General features: G+C 33.3%; 1 protein-coding gene and 1 long non-coding RNA gene across 2 annotated transcripts; one reads left to right on the top strand and one right to left on the bottom strand.

Annotated features, from left to right (window-relative positions):
- The first annotated feature begins 998 nt into the window (after window positions 1-998).
- LOC124438482 lies at window positions 999-1,972 on the top strand. The gene is made up of 4 exons (XR_006946109.1): window positions 999-1,051; window positions 1,187-1,252; window positions 1,407-1,480; window positions 1,554-1,972. It is a non-coding gene; the product is annotated as an uncharacterized LOC124438482 (long non-coding RNA).
- Window positions 1,784-18,857, bottom strand: LOC124438453. Its single transcript, XM_046988609.1, has 12 exons — window positions 18,766-18,857; window positions 18,130-18,205; window positions 16,122-16,277; window positions 11,604-12,319; window positions 10,912-11,503; window positions 7,562-8,274; window positions 6,886-7,474; window positions 4,033-4,160; window positions 3,804-3,954; window positions 3,295-3,624; window positions 3,019-3,188; window positions 1,784-2,285 (listed from the first exon to the last, which is right to left on the bottom strand). The coding sequence occupies exons 3-12, from the start codon at window positions 16,192-16,194 to the stop codon at window positions 2,067-2,069; spliced, it is 3,681 nt and encodes a 1,226-aa protein (XP_046844565.1). The 5' UTR covers window positions 16,195-16,277; window positions 18,130-18,205; window positions 18,766-18,857; the 3' UTR covers window positions 1,784-2,066.
- Window positions 18,858-20,530: the final 1,673 nt, after the last annotated feature.

The following is a 20,530-nucleotide window of genomic DNA, read 5'->3' as shown; positions in this document are numbered from 1 at the left end:
TTTCATCGATTTTGACAGTGCTTGAAATACTAAATGCTTGTCATCTCGATATCAATAATTGAACATCCTTAAAGTCTTTGATATGTTTTAAAGGAAAACCGCAGCTTAAGAGCAGATCGACGTAATAATACTTTTGCCCTGAGGATGATGTAGAATTGAAATAAATATACTTCAAAAGATTTTCTTCTTGAAGATAAAACTGACTAGTGAAATGAATTCACCTGAGGTCAAACTAAAGATCTAGGATTTAAACCCGCGAGAAACACGAGTGATGACGACAAATATTTTTTAGGCTTCAATTTCTGGCTTCAGTTATCATTCCAGTTCTTTAAATATTGAGTTCACTGTGAACAATAAGTTTGCCTTAAAAAAAGGTATGTTTTACTTTTTTCAGGAAAACAGCTGAACAGAGATGAAGTGAACGAATTGACAGCCACAGCTTGTTATTTGTTCATACTTCGTGGAAATAGAAACACTTTTTGAATCATACAAGGTATCCATTATAATTTATTTGAAGAACAACATAAAATTCTAAAAATAATTTAAAACAACTTTCTTGTTTTATCGTGTATTTTATGTTTCAAAAGTTATTTTCGACCATTCTGCCATATCCTACAACTTTGCATTTATCAGGACAAAAGCAGGTGGACGCTTTTTGTGCTGCTAAATGATGAGAAATACAAAGTGAACGTTGATCGAAATGTTGATAGTTATCTGGTACGTTTTCTTCCAATGTGCATTTCATGATTTATGTCACGAATGAATTGCTTATTTGTGCACTTTTAGTCTTAAGAAAATTTTTAGTCTTATGTCTGTTTTTGTTCTTTAAATGTCAGATGAATATCGACGGAACTTTTGTGAAATTCCATTCCTCGTCTAACCTTGCAACAAATCTTGTAGAAGCAGCAATAAATGAGAAAAAAGTCTTTGTACAGGTAATTTGTTGTCGCATTAATTTGCAGGTAAATTTATCGTTTACATCTAACGAAATAATTTTTAGAGTTCGTCAAGAAATGGTCAAAATATCAAACTTCAACATTATGGATCAAAGGTATGAATGACTTTCAAAATTAAGGTATTACGTTGAATAAAAACTGTCAATTTAATTCATGGTATTTTTTAACGCGAGTCTTGCTAAGCGAAAGTTCTAATTATTATTTTCAAACCTTTTATCATCCATTGTAAGTTTGATGTCATCGTGATGAATGAAACTCAGAATGATTACTCACGAAATATGAAAGAAAAACCAAAGGTATCGATTTTATGGTTTACATAGCTATTTATACCTTCAATTTTATACATTTTCCCTTTTATTGAATTAAACTAAAGATAATAGTATCAATTTCCCGAGTATATAAAGGGTAAAATATTCTTTTTCTAAATTTCTTGTAAATTTTCATTTTCAGGAGGATTTGACGCCATTTTGGATTCACCAATGCCAGGCACAGTGATCTCAGTTACATGTGAACCAGGACAAGAGGTAGTTTTAAATATTAAAATCAATTGTAGTGCAATTACTTGGTGAGGATACTCTAAAACCTTCACTTTCTCAGGTAGCTGAAGGTCAAGAGGTTTGTGTTGTTGAAACTATGAAAATGTAAGATAGTTGATGCGTTCAGAAATCTGGCCGAATTAAAAAAGTGAACTGTAAACCAGGAGATAAAATATTGGAAGGTGATCGACTTATTGAGCTCGAGTAAAACTGACTTTTAAAGAAACTTTGCTAAACTGGAGTGATCCATAAACACAAGAAAAAAAACAACACTTTCCTGTTCAGACAATATTTGAAGTGAAGAAATTTAATCAACAGTGATTTTCTTGTATCATGTGAATAATTAAAAATGCATTGTTTCAAATATTATAGTTCAACAATGAAGGAAAATATGATATGACTAACCAATACAGCAGAGTACTGTACTTACGTACGATAATTATGTACGTGTATAAATGATTATGATTGTTTTATTGTTTATTTGTTTGTGTGAATTGCGAATATTTAGTTTCAAATGCTAAAGTTCAACAGTGCATGATTGTGAATGAATATTAATTCATGTATAAATCATAAACTATACAATGCCATTGCTTTCAATCAATTCAATAGGATAGTTTCCTTCATCATCCCTTTCCAACCCAAACTTCATTTCATCATTTTTGATGCTAACCCAAGGCATGAGGTCATTTTTAAATGCCTTTCCAATATTTCCATGTCTGTCAATGGCAATTCCTCCTGCGCGTCCGTCAAGTTTGCCAATTTTAAGCAAATCAACAGCATCCTGTACAGTTTCCTTTAATGAAAAAAATAAACAAAAGTTAAAACAAAAAACGGAATATGGGTATTGGTTAAAATTGTATTGTTGAAGTTTAATTTTATAAATTTCTTATTGGACAGTGTTTTATCACGATATCAAAAAAGACAGAAGTTGACCAGTCTTTGAACACTGTGGTAGAAATGTTAGAAATCAACAAAGATATTTTTAAGGCTTAAAATGTTAAAAAAAGAGGGATTGTTTGTTAAAGGAATTTCTTTGAGATTTGAGAAGCGACAAAAGAGTTGGGAAAATAAGTTTTTAATTTAGAGTAGAGCTTGAGATTGCATGTTCAGTGCAATCAAATGTTCTGCCGTGTACACGTATTAATCGACAGCAACATTTTCTTAAACAAAAACATGATTTGGTTTGGGTTTGATATTCTTTTATCTATAAGTTGTTTCTTAAGGATTAACAGTTTGAGGCATGGTCCTTACAACAAAACGAAGTCTATTTGCATGGGGTGAGAAAATCAGTAAACTTTCGAATGTAAAGCGACTTGAATTTGTGTCAAGAAAAGTGCTGAAAAAAAACTTGACTAAATCATATAATTAAATAAGTTGAACGTATCAGTTGATAAAATTGAATGGACTTGATAAATCTAACAATTTTTGTCCACGTCATAAGTTTCATAACCTTACACAAAAAAAGTCAATAGTACATAAAATACAATACATCGAAACAATGAAAATTTTTTAATATTTTGCATTACTTGGGCACTTCCTGCTTCCATGTCAATTACAACTTGTCTTGTAAAGTTCAATTTTATCAATTTCTCTCCAGGACCAGTTGCTGCAGCTGCTCCTTTATCATTAGCATATCCACCACAACCAACTAATGCAGTGTAACTAACACAACCTTTAAGTTTGCCGGCCATACCTCCTAAAATAATGATTAATTATGAATATGATGACATGCAGATAGCGATGTAGAACTGAATTCATGTATGATTTTTTATATAAATACGACCTGTATATTTAGTCATTACCTGTTGACGTTGCACATGCCAGCTTGCCATCTCTATCAATCGCAACAGCACATGCACAATCGCAAGTGTCAGTTTCGTCAGGTCTAATTTCAGGCACATCAGCAGGAAAAGGTCCTCCCTCCATAAAATATTGTGCATAATCATTGAAATATTTATTTGGAAGATATCTCTGTCCATTTAACAATTCATTCGGTTCGCACCAATCCAATCCATTATCCTGAGCAAATTTCAGAGCACCATCACCACTAAGAGCACTATGTGGTGTTTTTTCCATTATTTTTCGAGCAAGACAAACTGGATTTTTGAAATTTCGACCAGAAATTACAGCACCTACAGTAAACAGAAAAGAATTAAAAAGCTTTTTACACTGATTACTCACAATTCCTACAAAATGTAAAAAGCATGTATCATGTTTGCAAATTTCTAATGAAGATGCAGCGGGAAATACATTCTTTTTTTATTTGTTATCAAAAAAATTCAAAGTTAAAGTATCACAAATGGATTTTAACCTGTTCTTAAAGTGTCTCCATCCATAATCATTGCTTCACATTCAACTTCTCCTTCACTGTTCAATGGAGATCCACGACCTATCATGAATAAGTCACTGCTCTCTAAAATACTAACTGCCTTTTCAACAGCATCAACAGCAGTGCCACCATTCTGATGTGATAAAAATAATCATAATGTTAAATACTGTTAATAAAAATTCTGACGAAATTTTTTAAACGAGTTACTTACCGTTAAGACTGCATATCCCTCTCTGGCTGATTCTTTCAGTTTTTCAAGGTATTCATAACTGATATGTTCTCTAATATGTTTGCTATAGACTCCTCCCATGACAATAATTGCGGGGGCTCCATCGAAATCTTAAAAAATTACCCATTATTAAATTTGATGCGTCACTTTAAAGCTGAGCGATTTATAAAATTGTATGGATGATGTTGTTTGCTGATGACATAGATGAATATGCAAAAAGTAAATTTTGTCCTGATTCATGCATATCCCATAGTAAAGTTTTTCCTTTTTATCTTAGTTTAGGAAAAATAAAAGTTGAAATGTCCCGTGCGCACTTTTTTCTTACCACATTTGAGAAAATTGATAATTGATACTAAGACAACTTATCAAAATTTTACTCTGTATTTGGGTTGACTAAAATTGTTTTAGGTTATGTGATTATTTCTTGATGAGAGCAGCAAAAAATAATCCCTCACTCTCAGACACCTCTACTGGAGCATTCTTAGAAGAATCATGGAAAATATCTTGATGTACATAACTGCGTGTCGCTCTTAGACATTTAAATATTGAGTTCACTGGGCTTTAATTAGCGGTTGACGCCAAAAAAAATGGAGGATTTGTTCCATTACCGCTGAGATTTACCGATATTGACTGCTTTTCCAAAAATCTCACAATTTCTCTTTCCCCCCTTGAGAAAGAGTGAGGAAAAAGTATGTGTTTTTCGCATATTTAGCAAGCAATTTTATGATGAAAATCACTTTAAAAACATAAATTTCATAAAAGCGAGTCTACTGTGGTTGCCAGTTGTCGGCTTCTACGACGGATGCCTTTTTTAACTATCGACGAACGAGCTATTTGTTGGCCACATATGAATGCAGATGTGCGCGTCGTAACTGTCGTTTAATGATTTACTCGATCAAAGTTTGTAGTCTGCACGAAATAAAATGTATCAAATTTTATCTCAACGGATCACGAGAGAAATATTAGATCATTTATTCTCATTAGTTTTTTGCTTTCTTTCATGTGATGGCCTTTTTCACAACAATTGTGGGATATGTTTTCGTACATGCATCTCGCGTTTCGTAAATGAATAATGAAAAAAAATATTGTATACAAATCATGAGAACCTTTGAGATTTTTGTGGTCTTCTGTGCATATTTGATTTCGTAGTAATAATTGTGAAATGGCAAAAATGCAAATAATTAAAACACTTAAATTACAATAGTGTTTATAATACTTGAATACATGAATACACAATTGTGAATTTAATACTCCTCTTCTTTTTCTCTTTTTTTTATGTGTTTCCTATTAGCCATGTGAGTTCAAAATTTGATTGACTAATACAGCTTTCACCTCAAAAATAAAGCTTAAGTTCATCATTGAATCTTGAATGCTTCAATATAGCATGCATTACATATAAGTAACAAGAAGAGAATATAATTTTTCTGAAAAGCGATTATTTCAGCGGAAATAGGTCCATTGGCCGCCATTTTTTGGCGTCAGGTCCCACTCCACTTAGCCGCTCCAGTTATTATAGAACTCAATGGTCAAACCAATCACAGTAAGACAAAAATTTAAACGAATTAATTACACGATAGCAATTGGACTCCCTTATCGGTCCGGCCACCCTGCTTATCGGTCGAGATTATTCCAGATGGTCCACTGATCTAGCTATTGACCAATGGAATGGCTTAAATAATTGTTCTTAAACTCCGTTATCGGTCGAACCAGTCGAGCCATCCCGCTTATCTGTCAGCCAGTTAATATAATTCTAAATATGTTTTTATCGACTGATCTGTTTACTAAGGTGGTATTTGTATAAGTTTTCATACATAAAACAGAAATTTGACGATGAAATCGAAACGATTACAGAACGAAAATTTAAAGATGAAAAAAATTGTAATCATGAAATTTAATAAATAATTTTTGAACTATAAACATCGGTCGCGTGACTGATTTGACATACCCTAGATCCGCCCTTGCGGAAAGTATCCTGGGTGTATCTTTGTTTCGCGTGTGCTGACAATATCTTGCAATCTTACAATACACTGAATGGTATTGCAAGCAGACAATTCACGTTTGCGGAATATGATATACACAAATGTACATCATTTTACCAAGTTTTCCTCATGTTGATATGGACTCGCCGAATCGAGACATTAGCGAGCTTTAGCAGTCGCAAAAGCGATCATCATGCAGGCGAATCAACCATCGCTAAACTGGTTTGCCTTTTAATGTGTGTGCACTATATTTTTACGTGTGAAGGTATTCATTTGGTGAACAATTTGAGTAATGTATTCTTATCTGACATCAAAATGGGTTGTTTCTTATCAAGGCAAAGTTATAGGAACGTGCGGCAGCAGTTTGATTAAGAATGGATCGTTGACAGCTCTAAACTTGATACTTGAGATCATTTTTCGTAATCGCAATAGCTAGAGCACAGTTTTTAGAAAGTCATCAAAAGTTAGAGTCAGTCAAAACTTGTTCTGTGTATAAGTGTAGCTAGAAATATGCTTTCCTTCTCATACGTTGAATCGAGCTTTTCGTTTTTTTGATCATTCGTCTTCATTTATTACTTAAACTGGATGTTATATTCATGTAAAATGTTTGTCACGCGCAAGATCATATGCTATACTTTGCAATTTCTGAACCGGAGAAACAGAAGCGCTACAAGTGCTCTGGACAAACAATGCAAAGAATTTATAAAGAAAGAGAGTATTTTTACGATTCCCGAGAAAAAATTGCTTTTGCAAACAAGTAAAAAACCCTATTATGTTCCGACGTTACCAATGGAAAATGCATATAATTTAGCAATATCATTAAAACTAAAGAATTATTTCTATGGCTGTAACTTACAAGGAACACGTTTTTCCATATCAGGTCTTGAGATCCATTCGTTTAACCTCATGATTTTGTGCACCAGAAGAGGAATCTGTACAAAATACTCTTTATAGATGCCTTCCTTCATATATGGTGACGGTTTTGTACGATGCTCGTCCTTCCATTGCTGGTAAACATTTTGTATAAATTTCAAGCAACCTAACCATGTAGCATCGTAGTCTCCCACATTGAAATCACTGAAGACTTCAGGATCAATACGATCTTTCCAATTTTCTAACCTATTTAACTGCTCACGGACATCTGAGCTGAGAGGATGATCTAAATGTATCGGTATCTTTATCTCCGGTTGATTCCCAACTTCACACAGCAAGTCAAACTTTTCTTCATCAGATAGTAGATAAGGGTGTTTTAACGCCTCCTTTGCAGATGGCCTGAGTTCGGGTTTATGTTGTAGCATCCATGAAAGAAGATCATTTAGTTCCACATTACTGATTTTCTTCAAGCCAACAGGTTTTCCATTCAATAAATTTTTAATTATGAACTCTTTAGTACCAAAAGGATGTTTTCCTTTTGTTGCAACAAAGTAAGCCACCATTCCTGCATTCTAAAATAAATTAAACATAACAGAGTACGTAAAATGTAAAAATTAAATTTACGTACAATTTGCAAATAGTAACAACCCAATACCTACCATTATATCAGACTCTGTTTTGTAACGTCCTTTATAAAATGAATTTTTATCAACAATAAAAGATTCAGGGGAAATCCAATGCTGAGTTCCCCTATTAGCTTTGCTTACATATGTCTGAGAGTCATTCTTCATAATTCGACTAATACCAAAATCGGATATCAAAAATTTGCCTCTTGTGTCTCGGAGAACATTGGAAGGTTTCAAATCTCGATGAAGAATGGGACGTGGATCGCTGTGAAGATCAACTAAGCCGTTCAATATTTGCTTCAAAATGTCGGGAAGGGATTTTTGAAGATAATCTAAACTATTTGATTCGGATAGCACAAAATCCTCCAACGATTCTTCACATAGATCGAGAATCAAATGGACATATTCTGTTCCTGTATCTTGTCTCGAGCAATAAAACTTTAGCACATAATCCGACTTCTTATCATTGATTTCATTAAAAATTTTTTCTTCATGTTGTGCCAAATAAGTATTATCACGAAGAATTCGTTTCACTGCTTTACCGTAACCATCCTTTCCCAGTCCAAGATAAACACGGGTTCCATCACTTCCTTTGCCAAGTAAAAACTGTTCTGAGAAAATTACACGTACATCGTCCACATATTTAACCTCAAAATTAGGGTCTTTCCCATACTCAATTAATTTTAAGAACAATTCTTTATGTTTTGTCGATTTATCATTGTATTTCCATTCATGCAGTTGCAATTCTGAAATAGAAGTAAAAGTATTCCATTTAGAGAGAGAGTAATAATTGTAGCTAAATAGTCAAATAATAAATAAATAGCAGTTCTCGAGTTTCCCTATTGCACCAACGATTCAGATAGCAGATACAATTTGTGAAAAAAACTTACAAAAACAACAAATAAACATATTACGACCACTTTTTTAAGCAATGAGTTCTGATAAGAATGGCTCTAAAAAGCTCTTTCTCTTTCATCTTACTTGCTTTCCCTTATTTTCTATAACTAGCTATATCTGAGACTTTCATTGTAAATCATTACTACATAAATGACATTATTTTGGTTTTATCCAGGGGTGGATCAATGCTCATTTGAGAGGAGGGTTGTAGATTTTCCAAGGGAGGGGGTGCATCGTAATCCTAGCTAAAGTTACCAGGGCCCAGTGTGCGAATAGTTGAAAAAAACGATGTGCATTTTTTTTTTGACAAAAATGTTTCTTTGGAGGCATAATCAAATCGATATTAGGCTAATCATTATACAGCGCTAATGCTAAATTGATTATATTTACGACAGTGTTTTTCTTTACAACCGCTGATCCAGTTACAAAATGTATGAGAGAAATTTTTTGCGCGTGTTATTCTCTTTTTTGTGCAAACTTTACAGCGCAATAAATTCATCACTTGGCCATCATCATAGTACTCAACCAAGTCAGCATTTAATGTTTCCATCCATTTTTTTACTGTATTAACTTTGCTGGTAGCTACAACCTTTCGACGAAGATGGCAAGAAAGACAAAAGTGAAAAGAGAAACACCGAATATACTTTTGCCTTCTGATTATTAACAGTAACATCCTTGATGTTTGCTTACACTAAAAAAACATATTTATGTCGTATTACAAGCAATATGTAAAAATAAAAAATATGGCTGCTCAAGGTTGCCTGTTTGGCTTAATATTTTGAGCCAAATTTGGCTTCTTTTTCTCACGTTAGGCTTATTTAAAATCGAAATTCCCTTTGGTTTATTTTTCAAATTTGGCTTATTTAAGTTTTTTTTGTCTTCTTTTAAAAATCAAAATCAAATGTTTCCCGATTTTCATGAAAATACTCAAAATAGCTATGATGTCAAAAACAGTACGTAAAGCTGTAAAAAAACAACGCAAATGCAAAAATTGACTTTAATAATGTATTACACCCCTATTGTCATAAGCATATAAGCACCATGTACGTTGACTGTTGGCAGACTTACCAGTCTCAAAGTGACAACGTTTTTGAATTTGATAACATTGTGCCAACATGGCCTAAGATTTTAATGTCACGATGCGCACTCGTTTATAAAGTAAATATCAGTAAAGATTAAGCTTGAAAACTTTTTTCAATTTATGTGGTAATAATCAATAAAGACATTTTTTGCATATCGTTTGAAAAAGTGATGTGCAATTGTTTTCATTTTAACTAAAACAATGTGCATATTGCAAATTGCACACCGTTAATTTGCACACTGCCAGGGCCCCGGGCTGTTGTGGCATTTTAGGCTTACGGATTAGTGAATTTTGCGAAATGAAAATGTAATTAGCTTTTCTTTTACAAAGTTCAGTAAATTATAACTCAAAGTTCGTATAGCTGTACCATACTTCCTTAAACAATCAACAAAGCTTAATAAATTATGTATCAAAATATTGCCAACGACGAGTGAAACACGAATACAACAGTCGTTTTCACACATGACAAACAAGGGAGAAGAAAATGAACGGCAAACTAAATTGACATGATAAAACTGCTTACTTCGCGTTAAGTAACTTATTTCGATTTTAATGTTTAAATAAAAACACGCATGGTAGTAACTGAATTGCAAATGGTGGTCATATAAAACATGTAATTGTCTTTGAAATGATAACTTCCACTTTTAATTCAGTCCTACTGTACAATTTCTTTACTTCAGATACTGTTATAATATTACTCTACAGAATGTAACACTAATTTCTGTTGGAGGGTACTAGAGAATTTGGGAGGAGAAGATTCGCACCCTCCTGTATTCTCAAAAAAATATGCCCCTAATATTATCCGTCATGTTGCAACTCAAACTTAAATTACAAGTAATTGAGTAAAAAGCTTAACTTGCTTCATTGACTAACCCAATTGATTATATATCTTAAGTTCAAGCCTTTCATTTTCCATAGCAAGATGTTTCTTTTGAGGGTCGTTGATATTAAGGCTGTTTTCACCTCTAAAGTTATCACAAGTTTAACTACACTGTTTAAACTAAACAAATATCTAAATGTTTGTAAGCAGAAACCGCAGATGATCGATAATTGGGGAGGGATCATATTCATAAATACATTTTATAATACGCAGAAAAAAAATAGATTAATTGGATTTCAAAAGAGCTTAATAAAGCATATCCTGCATTCACGAATATTAACCAATTATCGACCTTCTGCAGTCCATATTAAGTTTAAGTTCAATTCATCAAATGGTAAATTTTCGATCACAGCTCAAGATTTACAATTTAAGGATGACCCAGTATTCAGTAACAGATCTTCCCGCGATCATAAGACCACTAACTTTCTATTGCGTGATGTTTCTTTTGAGGGACTTTTTAAAGGGAACACTAATTTAGCTATACGGTCAAAACGGAAAAAAAATTTCCAAATGTTTGTAACTTACTTGAAAAGTGTTCTTCGAGATCTGGTTTTGACTTCCATTCATTTAATCTTATAATTCTGTTCACCAACAGAGGAAGCTCTTGAAAAACTTGTAAGAAATACTTTTTATAATTACCATCACTTTGAAGCCGTTTTAGACGAGGTACATCATTCCAATGCTGGTGAACATTATGTATAAATTGCAAGCAACCTAACCATGTAGCATCGTAGTGTCCCACGTTGAAATCACTGAAGACTTCATGATCAATACGATCCTTCCAATTTTTTAACCCATTTAACTGCTCATGGACATCTGAGTAGAGAGGATGACCTAAATATGGTATCTCTATCTCGGGTTGGTTTCCCGCATCACACATCGAGTCAAACTTACATTCATCGGATTGTAGATAAGGGTGTTTTAATGCCTCGTTGGCAGATGGTCTGAGTTCAGGTCTCAATTGTAGCATCCACGAAAGAAGATCTTTAAGTTCAACATCTACTATGTTTTTCAATTCAACAGGGTTTCCATTCAACAAGTTTTGCAGTCTTGTCGTTCGATCTCCAAAAGGATGTTTCCCTTTTGTTGCAACATAAAAAGCCACCATTCCTGCACTCTAAAATCGTTGAAAAAGTAAAAGCGTGAATAAAATATTAAAGACATATATTTATTATTATTTATATGTATTTTAAAAACGGTTATATTTTAACACATACCATTACATCAGACTCTTTTTTGTAATGTGACTTTTTAATCGACTCATCATCCGGACAATACGATTCGGGAGTAACCCAATAATCAGATCCCCAAATAAGGCCGTGCTTAAATGTCTTATATTCATTTTTCAGTATTCGACTAATACCAAAGTCAGCTATCAGAAATTTGCCTTGGGCATCCCGGAGAACATTGGAAGGCTTTAAATCTCGATGAAGAATAGGATGTGGCTCGCTGTGAAGATGAGCTAAACCTTTTAAAATTTGTCTGAGAATTTTGGGAAGCGATTTTTGAAGACAAGCCAAACTATTTGATTCCGATTGCACAAAATCCTCCAGCGATTCTTCACACAGGTCGAGTATTAAATAAACATATTCTGATGTAATGTCTTCTTCTAAGCAGAAATAATTCACAACATCCTTCGATTTTTTTTCGATGATTTTTTTGAAAATTTTCTTTTCTTGTTGTGTAAGCCCAATGCAGATATCACGAAGTATTCGTTTTACTGCTTTTCCACAGCCATCTTTTCTCAGTCCAAGATAAACACGAGTTCCATCACTTCCTTTGCCGATGCAAAATTCTCCGGAGAAAATTACACGCACATCACTTATATATTCAACATTGACTTTGGGATCTTGTCCATACTTAATCATTTTTAAAAACAATTGATTATGTTTAGTTGACTCATCAACGCATTTCCACTGCAACAACTGCAATTCTGAAATTGGAGTAAAAATATTACTTCTAAAGATTATTGCCCAAATGATTTGGATAGGAATTGAAAGCACATGAACCTAATTACAACCATTTTATAAATAACTCATTAAAGCAATCGGTTCAGGAAAAGTATTATTGATATAATGCATCCACGGGCGAAACTAGAGCGCTAATTGGGGAGAGGGGGGGGGGGAATGAATATTCATACATTCAGCCCTGCTGATTTCTTTTGAAATTAAAATCGCCAACAAAAGAAATGTCTTTATTTCGAAATGTAGAAATGATATTATTTTTTTGTAAATATCTGCATTTTTGTGCGTAGTTTCTTTTGTATTTCTTCAGACCCCCAAATAGAAATAAGTACCATCACTTCTTTATCAGACCAGGTTTCTCCGCGTTTCGACATATTTGCTTAAATAATAAAATAGAGACTTTGTCATGGTGACAAATCTGAAAATAGTTCTAAGCATAGCAAATACCGTGGTGAATGGTAAAAGTAATATAATAAGTTGATAGTTCTTAAAAGAACTGTTCTAAGTAAAGAGCACTAACCCAATAGTTCTAAATTAAACGACACCATGCATTTCGGCAGACTACTCTTCAGGTGTCAACGTCTGCTAAATAAAAATTTACAATCTACCGATATTTATAATGCCAAGAAAGAGTGTACTTCATCTCCAAAAGGGGAGATGACGCTCAAAACAGGGATAAATTAAAAACATAATCCATTTTGTCGGCAGAGGACGGGATAGGTTAACTTATTTAAAACAGCCTCCATGACGCGTAACTGAAAGAATGAACAGCATTTCTTCATGATTCTAAAATTGTCGTCTGAATTAGAATCAGCACAATGGAAGTTATTCAAGAGATGTTTACCTATCGCGGAGTCACATGAAACTAAATTACTTTTCTTACGATCGCGTTTTGGTTGTTGCCTCGAGGGGACCGTTCCATTTCTAATTGAAGTTGGTACATGCTGTTTGATCCTATCACACAACTTTTAACCAAACGTTCTACGTACATAGCGAGCATCACACTCACATTTATATTCATAAATTACATTGCTTAAAAAATGTAAAGGTAGAGATTCTTTTGGACCAGTACTTGCTAATATTTTCGTAGGCTATTATGAGTGTAAGATGTTTGCCTCTTCTGAGCCTCCAGACGTGCTGTGGTACAAACGTTACGTTGACGACATCTTTTCCCTTTTTCGTAAGGAGAAAAATCACCAATTATTTTTACATAAATTCTGTTCTCGTCACCCTTCTTTTAATTATACGTCTGAACATGAAGCAAATTGTCAGTTAGCGTTTTTGGATGTTCTTGTCCATAAACGCAATTGTCAATTCCTTACAAGCATTCATCGCAAGGCAACTTTTACGGGTTTGTACACACGCTTTGACTCTTTTTCTTCACACAGAGAAAAGATTTCTTCAGTAAAGTGTTAAATAAAGGGAATGCTTAGACTGTCATCAAAGGAGTTCATTGAGGGTGATCTCAACTCATTAAAAAAGATATTTTTCTCAAATGGAAACCCGGAAAAAATGCTTGATAAACTTTTCTCATCCACAAAAAATGAGCAGAACAGGCCTTTTGGACCAGCTAAGTGCCCCGTGTACATTAAACTTCCATGGATAGATAAGGCTTCTGATGATCTTGTAAGGGATACTAAAATTACGGAGAATTTGTTTTTTTGCGAGCAACGTTACCTTTATATTTTCGAAAAGAACTATTCTACCACCCACCCCAAAAGAATCTCTACCTTTACATCTTTTAAGCAATGTAATTTATGAATATAAATGTGAGTGTGATGCTCGCTATGTACGTAGAACGTTTGGTTAAAAGTTGTGTGATAGGATCAAACAGCATGTACCAACTTCAATCAGAAATGGAACGGTCCCCTCAAGACAACAACCAAAACGCGATCGTAAGAAAATTAATCTAGTTTCATGTGACTCCGCGATAGGTAAACATCTCTTGAATAACTTCCATTGTGCTGATTCTAATTCAGACGACAATTTTAGAATCATTAAGAAATGCCGTTCATTCTTTCAGTTACGCGTCATGGAGGCTGTTTTAAATAAGTTAACCAATCCCGTCCTCTGCCGACAAAATGGATTATGTTTTTAATTTATCCCTGTTTTGGGCGTCATCTCCATTTTGAAGATGAAGTACACTCTTTCTTGGCATTATAAATATCGGTAGATTGTAAATTTTCATTTAGCAGACGTTGACACTTGGGGAGTCTGCCGAAATGCATTGTGTCGTTTAATTTAGAACTATTGGGTTAGTGCTCTTTACTTAAAACAGTTTTTTTAAGAACTATCAACTTATTATATTACTTTTACCATTCACTATGGTATTTGCTATCTTTAGAACTATTTTCACATATTTGCTAATAACTGTAAAATATTGCTGCAAGCAAACACAGCAAAAACGAAACGCTTGATATGTGTGATCGCACGAAAAGCCTGATTACTAAACAATAAACATGTGATTGATCAAGATTGATCCGATTCTATTCGTGTTGCATGTTCACATTATCATGCGGACTAAACTAATCCGATTCGAGATTCTAAGACCACCTTTTGAGGCGGCCCAAAATATTTCTGATCGAATTCATTTTCGCATCACTTGTAAGTGTTCACATTAGCTCTCATACGAATCGATTTCGAATCGATTTAAAGTGTTAGTGTGAATGGGCCCTAAAGTAGCACAAGTTTCCAAATTGAGAATTCAAATAGCAACATGCAAATCGTCAAAACAACTTATTAACAACCAATATATCATAAACCACTCGTAAAAACAAACAATGCTAGCAAGAGTGAAGCATATTGCTGATAACTGATATAATTGAATACAATGCATCCTGTCTTCAGATTAGGGCAATCAAGCTTTTAAACAGGCAAATTAAGGTAGAATTTTTACGACTAAGACCAACTTTTGTGAAAAAATTAAAGTTATTTTGTCGAAAATATGCCTGTGCGTAAAAAAGAAAGCGTATTCCACACTAAACATTTCTGTGACAAACAACCTGTTTTATACGTCGAATTTTACATGCGTCGAATGCATTTAAAACAAAAGAAATTCAGATAAAATTCCTCAATAGTTTTGTACGCAATCGACTCATGTAAAATGCGACGTAAAAAACAGGCTTTATGTAAATTTTCAATGATGAATTTCAAGTCCTAGCAATAAATCTATAGTTAAGATAAAAGTGTATAGAAAATGGTCGACTCCAAGAAAAAGTTCTCGAAAAGTAGATGCACGCTAAATAACCAAAAACCTTTACTAATTTTAAGCATTTTAGCGTTTTTTTGACATGGCAGACACTTAAAAGTCGGAAAATGCAAAATTTTTTACATCGTTGTTAAAAATCCTTCAAAACAGACCTTTTGAAAAAAATAATCATAAGAAAAACAATTCTATCGTAATGTCAAATTTTTGGCGCACGCGCTGAAAACATGGATTTTTGCGTTTTTGCATCTCATAGATTGCTATATACAACAAATTCACTTTCGAGAATTGGAGTTTATAATTTCATATTGTAATTCATACAATTTCCTGATAATGCATAAATTGAACTTGATGTGATAGAACAAACTTTGTTTGAAATGCACAAACTCAAAAAATCCAAGTTTTGAAAACATTGAGTTTGCCAGAGCGTGCACCAAATTACTTGAAATTTTGATAGGTTGAAATGCACAATCCATATTTTGAATCTGAGTGATTAAATTGCTAATCCAATTATTCTTTTTTGTGCACAGGGCCTGTTTTGAGGGACTGTTAAAAACAGATCATACCAGGATTCCCCGCTTTCAAGAAAGGTACCTCGCCAACGGAGGGGTCAGTTTTTGGACAGCAGCAATTACCCATGTATGGAATCTACAAGTCAACAGAAGATTCTTCTTTGTTGCATCAGTTGTAGTGGCCAAATGTTAAAGTCATTCCATCTTTAACTAAAGGCAAAAAAATCAACTTTGTCATTAGAGTCTCTACTTCAAAAGCATACGAATTTTCATTCATCAAAGTAAATGAAAACTTTCATTTGGAATTTTGAATACTTACTTCACTCGAGAATTTAGATCTACACACACACACACACGATTGAAGACTTACGTTGGCATCATGTGAAGACAATATTAAAGTTCAACAAATTTATAGATATTTTTGTCACGCCTTGCAGCAACGGACCTAAATCTTACATCTGGAAAATTTGATATTTTAGCTTACAAAATGCATTTGAGATGAGTGTGCAGTCCCAGCATGTAGTATGGCAGACGATGATTACACCTCCATTACACACGTGATATTCGTGGTTTCTACCATTGCTTTATCTGCTGCGTAGCAGTGGCGTAGACTGCTTCATCAATAATTGGGAGCCAATACTGATATATGTATGTTGTAATCTCAAGAAAACAATGGATTTCAAAGGAATTTAATACAGATTATAAATGAATATTGCCCCTCCAATTATCGAGCTGGCTACGTCTCTGCTACGTAACCATAGCCTGACATTGTGGATGGGTGATATGATACCATTCATTTGGGGACATCAAAACCAGATTTTCATACCAATTGCACTTTATTTGAACAGTTTGTTACATTTAACAATATACTATACAACAATCAAATTTATCAAAACTTTCTTCCAAGCATATAGGGGTAATTTTACTAATTTTAACAATGATTTCTCCAAAATTGTAAAATCTTGAAAACATTTTCTGAAACACAATGAGGTACTTCATGAGGTAATTGATTGCCAAATGTATAAATGAGTATTAGCAAAACAATACTTGGTGTTTGTATCAATATTGTACACAAATCATTTGTATGATGGTATTGGATATCGACCAATAGATCAACTCCTACCTAGTCTTGTTTAAATAAAAAACAATGTATCTGGCCATAAACATACATGTATTTGACTAAAGTATACAAACTATTTTTATTTTTAACTTTGCTTGTCACATATTTTAGTGCAAAAAGTTACACAAAATAGTGCATTAAATTTGATTACTCATTTCTTTTGTGCTAGCTTTGGCATTTCAGATTTTGGTAGCATTTTCAATTTTATTTTCAGTATAAACAAAATATCACAACTTATTCAAACATAGGTAAAGATTTCACACACATGCAATTCTTCTATTTTGATTATGAAGCATTTGATTCTTTTCAAAATGTCATCAGATCAAAATAACACCTTTCCTTCATGACAGTAGATAAACCTTACAAAATTTTCATGTTATATCTGTAGAGCCCCAAACTGATTTTTTGTATAAGGCTTAAAGATTTAAAATGCTATGATATCTATTATGAACCAAACCCAATCTATACATAATATAAATCCTTAAACAGTTTTTATATGAACATGAAAAACATGTGACTTGGACGAGATTTGAACTTGCACCTTCGGGATACTAGTCCACCGCTCTACCTGTTGAGCTACCTAGCCCACAGGGATTGGAGACAAGTCAAATCTCTTAGGATTTATATTATGAACCAAACCCAATCTATATACAGTTAACACAAGAACTTTTTATTTTGACAATGTCTTAACCTGGCAAAGAAATGAAGAACATAATTCTATTTGATTGTAGATCACACCAGAGAGTTTGAGTACTGATAAATATGTCTTTAAATAAGTATTTTCACAACATTCACAAGACATGTGAACAATGTGGGGAATCTAAATTCAAACAGCAAGTCCTTTGTTTTGCACAAGTGGCATGATTAAGAACTAAATTATATGGCTTGCACTCCCAATGCAATTTACATTCACTATATGTACTTAATAAAACCAAGGCTTACTTCTACTTATAATCTAATTCTTTCATAACGGTTTTTCTTCATTCCAAGAGCTTTGTGACCCATGTTCACGAGGAAGCTAAAATGCAGCATAAGTGTTAACGTTTCATGCATGGTTAGTTATGTTTATAAGCTTCATATTTGTGCATTTATTCTCGTTAGCTTTTACTTTCAGGAAAAAACAATTTGGGTGTTTTTGGCAAAATTATAAGATATCAATGACTGCTAATTTGTCAAGCAAGTGACCCTTATCCATTTTATTGTCACACATGCAGCGCTTACAGCGTTTTACGAACTCTATCTACTTTATTGATTCATGTATTTTTTATTTCCACACATGTCAAGTATTTATCTATGTCATTATCTATTTTACAATCTTGAATACTTCTTACAGTCGTAAACTCATGTTTCTACAGAGGTCAATATATTCTAGTTATTTTTACCACCCAGAAGAGAACACAAACTTAAGGGGCTTGAAACTAAGAAGTTGTTTCTTTATTTACATTAATGTTCACAACACCTATCGCTGATAGAAATAACGCAAAATAGTTCACATACAAACGACGAACCGAAAGATCGAGAAAGATAAAGCCAAGACAAGACTTCCCAAAAGTAATATTTATTAAAAGGTTTACTTACGTGTCAATTTACAACTCTGATACCAACACCATCGTCACAGAGAATGCACAGAATACTAACTTAATTAACTACACCACTGACTATACGACAACTTACTCCCTGGATAAATATTCATAGGGATAACGATTTACGAATGATTAGCAGAGTTGAGACAAACAGTCTGGGGCGAGCGCGGAGCTGACATTTTGGTTCCTACTTGCAAAGTATAATAATAATTAAATTGTCCAGCAAAGTGCGAAGATCATATCTTCATTTAATTTCAAATACCGCACTGCATAAAAAACATTCATATAATAATAATATTAGAAACTGGGTTTATATGCAAAAGGAAAATCAATTTGGGTTTATTCCATGGTAATATCTAATATATCAGGAATAATAGCAAGCTCTTAGCGTTTTCTAAATGATTGTCGGCAGACCTGATTTCATTGATTTGAGCTTCATTCATGGTTTAATAGTTCGTGCTTTAAAATTGATCGTGGCCCATTGTAAGACGTATTTTACGTATGTGAACGTGTTTTTGGGCATGTATTCCGACTCTGTTACAAGTTTTCAAAATCTTTAAGCGTTCTGGTAAGCGGCAATATTATCTTGGCATCAGTGTTATCAAATATTTGGACAAGACTTTTGTTCGACTCATAACAATTTAATGGTAGTGAGTTGTGCATGCCCTCCAATTTGATCCAAGCATGACAGTTTTTATTCTGACAGATTACAAAATTTTCTTGCTCAGGAAAAAATGACAAACTTTTTTAGTTGTTGAAAAATGCAATGATTTGTCCAAGATGAATTTGGCCTTATTTGGTTTTATTTCTTTGTACGAAGAAGTTGATTTTGTGTTTTTCCTGTGATAGTGTGATTATAATTAAAGTTTAATTCTAGTGTAGTTGTTATAGGATTCTGCTAAACATTTTGGTGAAACATTCCTTTAAAATTAATATACTATTTCTTTTACATGAAACATTTCTGTTGTTGAACAGTCTTTTTGCTATAAATGTTACTGTTTGTAGAGTCTTTGATATAGCATTTTAAGTCTAATCCAATCTTTAATTTATCAATCGTTAAATATATTGGTTGAGGAATGACAAAACTTCTGTATGTTTTTTATGACCATACTAGATTGTGTTGGAGGGGGTTCAGCTCCCTTGTTAAAATTCTATGCCTTGTATTGCTAGTGAAATATGTATATCAGAAAGCCAGCAACATTTAAATTTATATCAGAAAGCCAGTAACATTTAATATACATCAGAAGGCCACCATCAGCTGTAATATACATTAAAGAGCCCCCTAGTTGAAATTATGGAAATATGCCTTTGTGGTTATATATAGACCAAACCTTTTATTAAAATCTCATTGACAAGTCTCGAAGAAAAATAAATTATATGTTTTACTTCGAGCTACAGAAGGCAATGTATAATTTTACAATTTATTGCCAATAAAATATTGTACTCGGCAGTTGCAGTGAATATCCTCATTATAATTACTTCATTTTTAATTAATGAAATAAAAAAAAAATACAACATGGAAAATCATAATAGCTTTTTGTGATGTAGTGTAGTTTTCTGTTTTAGTGTAGAAGTGGCTAAGAATTGAGAGGTTTGTAGATTGACCCATTTCAGAACATAATTAGAAATCATAATTCTCTATTGAAAACATGCTTTGTTGTAAGAAAACTATTGAAAAAGCATTAACACGAACTTTTGCAGTTATAGTTGGCACAAAAATGATCCTCTACTTCAGTCAATTGAGTGTGTCTTAAATCAAC

Source organism: Xenia sp. Carnegie-2017, unplaced genomic scaffold (assembly GCF_021976095.1).
Source record: "Xenia sp. Carnegie-2017 unplaced genomic scaffold, XeniaSp_v1 HiC_scaffold_19, whole genome shotgun sequence".
NCBI lineage: Eukaryota > Metazoa > Cnidaria > Anthozoa > Malacalcyonacea > Xeniidae > Xenia > Xenia sp. Carnegie-2017.
This window is presented reverse-complemented; position numbering and strand designations above follow the sequence as displayed.

Coding starts and splice junctions, on each gene's coding strand:
- LOC124438453 (XM_046988609.1), bottom strand. CDS start 16,194: ATGGGTAATTGCTGCTGTCCAAAAACTGACCCCTCCGTTGGCGAGGTA. Junction 4,161..6,885: donor TATGGAAAAACGTGTTCCTT/GTAAGTTACAGC, acceptor TAATTTTTTAAG/ATTTCGATGGAGCCCCCGCA. Junction 3,955..4,032: donor AGGGATATGCAGTCTTAACG/GTAAGTAACTCG, acceptor TTATCACATCAG/AATGGTGGCACTGCTGTTGA.